The sequence below is a fragment of the Brachyistius frenatus genome, unplaced genomic scaffold (assembly GCF_029030835.1).
Source record: "Brachyistius frenatus isolate BFR_SWC_R1_liver_20210118 unplaced genomic scaffold, ASM2903083v1 Contig_10, whole genome shotgun sequence".
Classification (NCBI taxonomy): domain Eukaryota; kingdom Metazoa; phylum Chordata; class Actinopteri; family Embiotocidae; genus Brachyistius; species Brachyistius frenatus.
The window spans coordinates 3,596,377-3,607,177 of NW_027210609.1; the positions used below are offsets into that span (position 1 = coordinate 3,596,377).

The window sequence follows — 10,801 nt, forward strand, 5'->3', positions numbered from 1 at the left end:
TTTGTGTGTTGAAGCATGAGTTTGCACAGAAATGAGACAAAGTATATTTATTATTTTAATCCAGCTGTTGGCAGTTGCAGTAGTTGTATACACACAATATAAAATCCCTTATTTAAAATTGGGAAAAAACAAAAACAAAATAAGAGCACTTGTTGTCCAATGAACATTGTCTATAGTTTAAAATATATATTTTTTTTAAACATTAAAGAAGTTACAATTTTGTTTCTCAAAGCAGAATTATGAAGGAAAACACGAGTGATGGGAAGCACATCTTTTCAGAAAAACTTAATACATTTTGAAATTTATTTATTTGGACAACAAAGAGAAATATACCCAAGATTTGCCTCGAGCTGAATCTTTTCCAGTTATAACTTTAACATACACATTACAAGAGTAAAAATTATTAGAAGGTTTATGGACCAAAGAAGGATTTCCTAGTTTTGTTTGTAAAACGAGTATTGAACCTTTGGTTTCGCGCTTACATATTCATGCTGTCTGGACATTACAAAATACCTTCTTCTGACCTGATATGACTAAACAAAAAATGGTTTTCCACCGAGAGAAAACAAACTTGACTGCAAGGCATAGTCTTAGGAGAGCAGTATACCACAGAAAAAGAAAATGTACCGGGAAGATCTGGACTGTATAGAATACATTATTCTATGATAGAAAGGCTCTGGCGTTTACAAATATCTTCTACATAGATATAAAAGTAACACGATTTAAGATTGATTGTGCATGAGAGGTTTAGACAACTGAAAAGGCAATCTCTCGCAATCGTAAGATGATCCTGCCTATGCTAAGAATTTCTGTAGCCTTTACATTACCAAAAATATATATTATTTACAACAACAACAAAAAAAAATTCCAAAAAAAAAAATCAAAATGCTTTGCAATGATAAAGATATCAGAGCATGATGGCTTGAATGTGTGTACTTACATAAGAGGTTAAAGAGTTATTCTCAGGATCTTAGTGCCCTGACGCACCGATAGCCACACACCGATTAGTGTTTCTGGCTGTTACCGGCTGTGACCTCATGAACTCATGTAACGGTCCACCTAAAATAGTTTTACACATCACTCCTATGTTACAAGGGTTGCTAGTTTATACACACATTCCAGTTCTTCTACTGCAACCAATGCAATCTGAGAGTCAAATATTTGCTGTTCAAGATTTTTTTTTTAATTTTTTTTTTTTTTATATCTTTGTTGTAATATTTAATTGGAAGTTTTAAAGGGGACTTTAGTAGTGTCATCTCTTCACTAAAGAGGCCTGTAAGAGAATATTATGAGGTACACATTCAACATGAATTGTGCTGACCTGTGTGTTTTATTGCAATCCCACTGAGACTGGATCGATGGAAATAAGATTTCATGATGATTTCTCTCGGCTAACATGTTAATTCAACCCCTCCCCATCTGAGCTTTAAATGCCTCAGATATCTAAATATGACATGGAAATCATATTGCTGCCTCAGGTCTCAAATTTAATAGTGTACGTGTCGTGTTGCATTGATGACCACCTCTCCTGTCTGAAGCCTCTGAGAGGGTCTGCAGTAACGTGCCCATTTTAACCCCAAATGTCCAAATACAATATCCACCAAGGCCATCTCTCTCTCTCTCTCCACTGTTTCTAGTAGCTGTTGCCATTAATTTGATGAAGGTCCACCTGCATCATGTTGATACCACTGCTGGCTAATCGAGCTATGCTCTCTGCAGATAAGGTTTCCATGGTGACAATGGTGTGCTGGTCATTGGATGATACTGCTCCAGCGCCGACTTCTGATCCTGCAGGGGAATCAGCATCAGTTGTGACTGTGATGCTGCCGGTGTTGACCGTCGCTGCCTTCTTGTTCAGATGGGTCTTGATGTGCTTTGAGAGGTGGTCGCTGCGCATGAAGCGTTTGGGACACTCGGTGCAAGCAAACCTTTTCTCACCTGAAAAGGGGGCAGACAGAAAAAGCGATGTGTAAAGTAGCTGCATTTGGTTCTCCCCAAGAGTATGTCCGACTGCACGCCACACAGTTGAAATGATCCATTTGTAATGAATGTATGTACTGCAGTCAAAAACAACAACTTTAAATTCAAATGAGATTATCAGAATATCAATCAGATCAAATTATACCACATTTTGACAGAGCAAATATACCTCTATCACACACTGACATATGCGCACAGACTTATTACGTATTTTATACTGAAGACCGCAGTAGTGAGTAGACTTTTCTACAGCTGACGTTTCGACATGTCAGCTAGGAAAGCGCAGGTGCTGCTTCTAACATCAGTGAGTGCTCTGATTAACCGAGTCATCCCAGTAAACTATGATAACATAAACACACCAAGAACCTGAAGCTGATGTAGCAGAACAGAATTAAGCACGTATGACCTTTAACTACGAAACTAAATCGTCGTTTGTACCTGTGTGTGTCCTCTTGTGGCGCTGAAGCTCATCTGAACGGGTGAAGCGTTTGCCACAAAAGGTCCAGCTGCAGACAAAGGGACGCTCTCCTGTGTGCCAGCGAAGGTGGGCTCGCAGGTGGGACGTCTTACCGTAGATCTTCCCACAGCCACTGATGTGACATATGTGCTGCTTCTTTTTAGTTGGGTCTCTGCACGATGCAAAAACCACACATCAGTTTGGGAGAAACACATTTTTTCCACGTGATATTCAGAAGCTTCGCTGTGAGGAGACCATGTACCACCAGGTGGCATGAAAAGTCAAAAGTAAAGCTAAACTGTGGTTTACAAAAACTTGGATTTTATATCTGTAGCACGACAAAGTAATTAGAATATGTATAATAGTTTTCCGCCAAGTAAACATTTATCACAAACTTCCAAGACCAACTTGTCCTTTATCTGACAACTAACAATGAGTTACAAATAAGAGTATGTCATAGTACCACCAGGATGCCTCATATTGCCCCATATAAATCCACTTTTTAATAAGCAGCCCACATTTTGCCCACATGGCAGCTATAATGGAGTTCAGTTACATACCGTCCCTCGCCGTCTTTGCAGAAGGGGCAGGTACAAGCTTCTCTGCGGTTACGTCGCCCTTGAGGTTGTGGGCTGATATCCTCGTCATCCATAGCTGTGCTGTCATCCAAACTTTCTCCACCAGTCTGCAATGTCTGCTCTCCTGTAGAGAATGGACAGAGGAGGACATGCTTGTGTTTAAGATGATGGAGGCAATGGTTTAAGGTGTTTTCGGTTTATACAAGTTTCATTTATCAGGCCATGGCAGCTCATTTTTTGTTAAATGATAAATTCACATTATATTTTAGTTTAGTTTTTCTTTGTAATTTAATAATACATCCGAGGAAAACGTTGACGTTCCCAAGAGGTTCATCTTCTCTGTCATTATGCTTTTGCATTTCCAGCACTATTCTGCATGTTAGTTTGCACGTTTCTGTGGCTTCTAGACGCTGTCGTTGCCTAGGAACCATGTACTCATGACTTAACCACTTGAATGCCAAGCATACCATGCACACGACTTCCCATGACTTTTAAGGCAGTATTAGAAACGTGTTCTGGCCTCAACAGTGTGTTACATGTAAATAAAAGATCTGCAACTAAACCCAGTGTGTTCAGAAAACTTAAGTGTCGAAGTACCAACAAGACGCACTATCTGGATACGAGTAATATTGGGAGTAACTCGTGAATATGCAGACAAATGCTGAGTGCTGTGGCCTGTAACTACTATGCCTACGTAAATGTTAGGTTAATGACAGCGCTGACAGTGTTGTGCAGGAAAAATCAACCATTCATTACTGCTGTGGTCCAAACAAAGCCTACAGTACATTATGTAGCGGATTGGAAGCACATGATCCTATAATAAAGATAACAGACTAACTGGTGGCTCACAAATGTTGATATCTGGTTAAATGTAGACTAGCAAGCATGCAAACATCCTGGGAGGAGCTGCTAATGACAGAACTAAAAGAGGGCTTGGACACAATAAAGGCCTCCATGTGATGGGAGGGGTGAAGTTACACCCCTGCTGTAACACACAAGTTGTGGCCAACCCACAGCTACAGTGTAATGTGACCACCATCTGAGGGGACGCAGTGTCACCAAGGACAGACAAAAAGTGAACATGTACACAAAGACGTGCAGTAAAGAGCTCACGGAAACAGTGAGCTAGCCAAACTGGTTCAACCAGTATAGTGCACGTCACATAGTCGAGCAAAACAGAACAAATCCAAAGATACAAAATGCAGGAAAACAAACAAACCTCATTTTCAAGACGACTGACTATTTATTCAAACCAACAACCAGTTAGTCGTACTACTTTTCAAACACTGTGTACTACAGTGACTGATGTGTAGTTGTTGGTTACTTGTCTAAAATAACTAAAACTAATCACAATCAAAGGGTTGTTCATCTGTTATTTTGATCCAAACTAAATAAATGTAAAAAATATTTCTGAAGAGTAACAGTGACAAATAAACCCAACTACCATATAAACCATTTTGAACAAATCTTGAGGCCATTGGGTTTTACCAACAGCTCAACATCTTGGAAAGACATTACTTGAAGAAATAATATACTATATTTTTAATGTCTCAAAATATTATGTATACATTTTTTTTTTTTTTTTTTACACCTAATCTCTAATTTCAGAAAAGCAGGCTGCTGACTAACCTGCTGAGCTGGAGATGGTGATGGGAACGCCCTGCAGCTGGTGCATCTGCAGCCCAGTGCCCCCGAGTGTGTTAAGATTTATGGTCTGGATGCCGGGGATCTGCACTGTGTTGACAGATACTCCTCCAGCCGCAGCAGCTCCTTGGGTCTGGCCAAGTTGGGGGAGCGACTGCACTGGGGCCAGAGTAATCTGTGCTCCTGCCGGACTCTGTATCTGAATGGTCTGCCAGCTCACCTGGCCATTGGGGCCGACAGTGCGCAGGAGGAGAGGACCCGTGTTTGGCATAATTTGAAGATTTTGGAGCCCCTCCTGGCTGAGTGTCGGCGCTGCAAACAGTTGACCGCCTGCGGTCGCAACGGTGCCAGCCTGGATGGTTTGAATGGGGGTTCCACCTTGGATAACCTGCTGAGGCTGGATAAGGATATGCTGTGACTGCTGCCCGTCTCTGTTGTCTGGCTGTATCGGGACACCCAGAGCTGATGTGTTCTGTTGGAATGTCCCTGTCACCGCGCCGTTGCTGTTCTGCGTTTGGGTCATCCCGTAAGACGACGAGGTCTGCGTAGTGACAGTGGACGCACTTGTCATGTAACTGTTGGAAGACACGGGCTGCTGCTGTATGAGTTGGTGTCCCCCTGTTTCTCCTCCAACATTTCCATCTCCCACTGTACCACCAGTACTGACAGGCAACAAAGTGATGTTTCCATTAAGAGACACAGGCATATTTGCCAGGAACTGATGTTGGTTTTGTAACACACCGTTGCCTAAGCTTATATTTTGTAAGGGGATGGCTCCCTGGAGGAGACTGGGCATGGTTATGATGTTGCCTGCTGCACCAGCTCTGTTGGTTGCAGTTATGATCTGCTGGCCATTGGGAGAGGACACTATCTGAAACTGTTGCCCTGGTCCTGCTCCGGCAGGTACAGCAGACTCCTGCTGAGCATGTGTGAAATGCAGTGACTGGCCATCTACTGTCTGAAACTGGGGAATCACCTGGTACTGAATGTTGGGCATCACGCCCGATATGGCGGTAAGCAATTGCTGACCCTGCATCGATGGAGCCTGAGCTACTACATATTGCTGCTGACCCTGAGTGCTTGCAGCAGCTGTTGACGGTGATAACACCTGTCTGATTTTGCTGCCGTCTCCTCCTGCCATCACTCCCGAGGAATCGGTGGTGACAGTGCTGGAGCCTGAGGATGTTTGCACGCTGAGAGGGACAACCTGCCAGCCGTTGGCACTGGAGGTGAAAACACCCTGGGTTATGTCAAGCTGCTGCTGCTGCTGGATTTGTTGCTGTTGGTCTGCAGAGGAATCATCCTCTCCTGGGGTGTCAATTCGACTGCATGTGGCTGCCAACAAGGCAAGAGGAGATGGCTGCTGTGAGTCCTATAAAAAAAAAAAGAAGAATAAATTAAGACAAGAGAAAAGAAGAATATATATTCTGCTATCTAACATACATGGTAAAGCAGTTAAAAAAAATTTTTTTTTTTTTTAAAGTTTTAGAAGAAAGACTGCACAGTAATGCAGTGATGCTCGCAGGTAATTAAAATACAATAAGTAAAAATTATAAAACTATTTACAGCAGATATGGTAAAATAGCCATTGATAAATGTTTACCTGATGAAACCAGGACATGATAAAAGAGTTTTATTGAGTGATTTAGAAGCCTAATTTCCAAATGTCGCGGAGCCTGCACTTGGTTTGTGGAAGACTTGGGCGCACATATTTGGTGAGGAGAAGGTTTCAATTAATTACATGCAGTTTTACATCATCAAACCATTCCTTTTACCAAATCTGTGTAAAATGTTTACAACAATTAGGAAAATCTAGACCCGACAATGAATAAACTACACCCTTACAGCTTAAAGAAAACACATTACAACCATTAGATCTGGGAAAAGCAATTGCGTTAGTTTTGATGCGCTCCGCAATGATTTGAGTATCTCGGGGTCTAAAAAAAAGATTAGGCGCTGCACCTAAAGCCTGATAACAGGAAAGACAACCCTGCACTTTAACACTGCCAAAAACTTCAAAACATTAAACCTACTTTTTGTTTTACAAAATGTATCTGCAAGCACTTCATAAGGCAGTGGGGCTTTAGAGAAGCCAGAGGAGGGGGAGGGGGGATGGAGGGAGTATGGGAGGGACCACATTTTTCCAGAGCAGCGGCGGGCTCGTCTTCCCCTCCCCCCAAACCCACCCATCTCCCTCCCACACTTTATTTTGCCCTATAAACTGACACACTCCTCAAGCCACCCCCCTCCAAGGCCGGCCAAATGGGCCGAGCGAAGCGCACATGAAGTGCCGGGGTTTGACGGGAACACCCCGTGTGGGCGATTTATTTTTTACCTGCCCATTCCCCCACCCCGGTGACAACATGTGCTCTGGGGAGAAAAATCAACAAGCCGCTCTCGGTCCCGATACAGACGAGTCACAGAATCAAATCACACGAATAGTCAAAACAACACATCAGGTTCAGGAGGGTATGAAAGCAAAACAACAACAAAACACAAAAAAGGGGGAAATACTGTCGGTCCTCGGCTCATTTTTTTTTTGGTGGGGGGGAGAAAAAAAAAAAAGGAGCAGGTCAACGTGTCCGGTTAACCTACTTGTGGATTTGTGTTTCGCTTTTGACTGAAGCCTCCACCGCTTTCCACAGCGGCCATTTCACCCTGCTGCTGATCTGCGGGAAGAAGAAGAAGAAGAAGTTTGTAAGATCACTTCTCTTGAACTTACTTTTCAAAACAGCGAACTACCAAACTTAAAAGTCAACGTCGTTGTCCATCGTATCAAAGCCGAAAACACACGATCGAGAGGATATTTTAACCGCATATTTTTTGTTTTTAATTTTTAAAGGGGTTATTTTGCGACTATTGTGAGAAGAAATGCAAAAGAAATCCATGCACGGGGCCAGCTAGCGTATTAGCTAAGCTAACATCAACTCCCCAACACAACAAAACTTTAAAAAAAACAAACAAAAAATGTTCAGGGGAAAACCGCGAAAGTGTCCCCGACAGCTCCGGTGAATATAACTTGTTTTTAGGAAGCTCACGGAAATCGGATGAAGTTAAACGAAGTAAGCGGAGCGGGTGTCGGAAGTAAAAGTCGCCGTTTAAAGCGGTTAGCCGGATTTACTTGGTCGGCTAACCGCTGTTAGCCGAGTACCAACAATTAGCGGGTTTAACTAAAAAACGTAACTTGGGTCGTTTTAAACTGCTCGAGACGGGTCGTTAAAATAAACAATACGGCATCGTGTTTACGTCTCTGAACACATTTAATGCGACGCGCTGCGGCTTTACTTCTTACTGTGGAGTTAACGCGTCGTTCACAAACACGCCACTGAGTTTTAAAAGTTCACTTACTGCTCATAATTTGAAGACGGGAGGAGTTTCTCTGCTCTTTTTTTTTTTCTCGGGTTGACAACTTTTCACAACTTCACACAAACTTGACGTCCTCCCCTCCTCCTCCTCCTCCTCCTCGCCTCCTCCTTCTCCCCCTCTCTCCCCTCCCCCTGCTCCTCCTCCCCCATTTTGAAAGCCGAAAGACTGGGTGCGTTGAATTTGGGTACCCGCGTAGCCCGGGCAGTTCTGCGGAGCACGAATATTGAGCAGCAAATATTAGGTTAGGTAGTTACTTTATTAATCCCCGAGGGGAAATGAGCATACAGAAGCAATACGATAATAATATAAATAATAGAATATAATAATAGAAAAGCAATAAAATAGTAAATAGCAGTAAAAAAAAAAAAATATATAAAATGCACAGTATATACAGTACAGTATATATCGATATATATTATATACAAACAAACCAAGAAACACAGTCAACATATATATATACATATATATATATATATATATACATATATATATATCGATATATATTATATACAAACAAACCAAGAAACACAGTCAACATATATACTGTATATATATATATATATATATATATATACAGTACAGTACAGTATATATCTATATATATTATATACAAACAAACCAAGAAACACAGTCAACATATATATATATATACAGTACAGTACAGTATATATCTATATATATTATATACAAACAAACCAAGAAACACAGTCAACAGTGTTATTGTACTGTGATGGATTTTGCCAGAGGTGAATTATTGTACAGTCTTATTGCAGTGGGCAGGAATGATCTCCTGTATCTGTCCTTGTATATAGGTTTTCTTTTAACATTATTTGAACACATTATAGACTAAAATGGTATTGCACATGGCCAACTTTATATATTATGTTTCCCCAAAACTTTCATCCACATATATATATATATTTTTTTATCATATTGAGACGAGACGAGATATTGTAAAGCGATTAATATATATTTTAGAAAAGTTGTAATTATATGAAGTATATTGTGAAAACAGCAGTAGTTATCCCAACAATATTGGTGCAGTTTTGATTACGAGGTATTTGAATTTAATTGTGTCCATATTGCCTTCCACTAATTAGACATAATTGAAATGTATTATGTGTGTCATTAGTGTTAAATCTAATTTTCAGTAAAAAAAAAAAAAAGAAAAAAAAAAGAAGTAATGGGATACAATTAAACTAGTTGCACTAGTAAAGTATAATGGTCGCCAAATGTTAGGTTAACATTTTGCCACCTGGTGAGTGTCCCGATCACAGACAGTCTGGTGTTGCGCTACATAAAAGAAGCGCACCCTTCCGAGAGCGACAGGCAAGGGATTGCTGCCTTCCTCCAATGGAAAAGGTTGTTTCTGCCAGCGAGTCTAACCAGCCAATGTAATTGAGCCAAAGGCGGAGTATTGGGCGGGACTAAGCACGGTAGGTTGTACTCCTGAGTATGATTGACGTTGGGTTATCTGTTTTCCGCTTAAATGGCGCCGTGAGTAAATATGTCCACGTAAATCATGATAATTCCCCTTTGTCCATCTGAAAAGTCGGCTTGTCATTCAACAGGGTATTTTCCTCATGTCTTCCTCTGAACACGGAGGAGGTTGGAGGAGGAAGGCGGACTGGATGTTTTAAGTCTTGCCTCCGTGGCCACTGGCCACTCCCTGGTTGGCGCCCGGTGGGTCGGGAAACGGCGAGGAGGCGGGAGGAGCCCGCCCGGGTGGAGGAGAAGCAAACCCCCATCACACTCGCGCACTGGCTGTGGCCGCGCTGGGAGGAGAAAATGGCTCGCTTGTGGGAGGACTTTTATTACTGGGATTTGTAAAAGGGGGCTGTCAGTGAAGCAGCACATGTGTCCATGTAAACAGGACAGAGGGTGGAGTCCATCCTCAAGCCGAGCCTGCACCCACCCAACTCCGTCTGAAGTCAAACACTGACGTTTCCTCAGTTAGTCAGAGACTTTTCTATTGGTTCAGAGCAACACTGGTTTATTGCGTGTATAGCTACCAGTCTACCAGACTCATTTACTGAAGTGAAAGTAACAATACCACGGTCTTAAAATACGTTGTTAAACTTCTATAGTTGAAACGCCACTCAAGTAAAAGCACTTCAAGATCAATAAATGCCAAAAGTCACCATGCAGCAGGATGGCCCCTGTCTTTGCAACATTATTGTGTATATTATTGCAGTTTTTTTTTTTTTTAACAAGTTGGTATCCAACTGGCAGATTGCTTTTACTGCTATTATGTCGAGGTGCAGATCATTTGAACTACTTTAATTAATTACTATACGTTTTTAGTTTATGAGCTCATGATTAGTTTGCTATTTTTAGCCAGCAGAGTATGCTGCTGAGTGAAAAGTGCTTTGTGTGCCTGCAGCAGAATTGCTGAAGAAAAACAGTTCTTGCACAAATACTTTGTTCTGTTCCTCAAGGCTACACATTTGCATAACAGCATTAGTCAAAAGTTATACACCTGTTGCATATAAAAAGCTGTTCGGATAACTTTTGATGAATAATCACTTGCAGGTCGCAGCTCTTTAATATTAATGCATGTTTTAGAACTGTTAGAAGCCATTAATAAAAGCCATTTTTGGAGTTGGTATGTTGTGAAAGCTGTCTCTCTTAACTGTTAAGTCAGATTTAAAAAAAAAAAAAAAAACCTCAATCAATGTTAATAAATATATGAAAAGTCATTTTAAATAAGCCATCAGTAAAACGTTAGTAGGCTACTGTGTTAGTCAATGGTTACCATCAGTAAAACGTTAGTAGG

At 41.3% G+C, this 10,801-nt stretch overlaps 1 protein-coding gene across 2 annotated transcripts; it reads right to left on the minus strand.

Moving 5' to 3' along the window:
- Positions 1-32: 32 nt before the first annotated feature.
- On the minus strand, positions 33-8,106 carry sp1 (sp1 transcription factor). Of its 2 annotated transcripts, none has more exons than XM_069690934.1 (6): positions 8,008-8,106; positions 7,255-7,328; positions 4,645-6,031; positions 2,998-3,139; positions 2,419-2,609; positions 33-1,938 (listed from the first exon to the last, which is right to left on the minus strand). In XM_069690934.1, the coding sequence occupies exons 1-6, from the start codon at positions 8,012-8,014 to the stop codon at positions 1,634-1,636; spliced, it is 2,106 nt and encodes a 701-aa protein (XP_069547035.1). In that variant the 5' UTR covers positions 8,015-8,106; the 3' UTR covers positions 33-1,633. The 2 variants fall into 2 exon arrangements, with proteins under 2 accessions (XP_069547035.1, XP_069547036.1); XM_069690935.1 differs by having other exon boundaries at positions 7,952-8,106.
- Between the last annotated feature and the right edge of the window lie 2,695 nt (positions 8,107-10,801).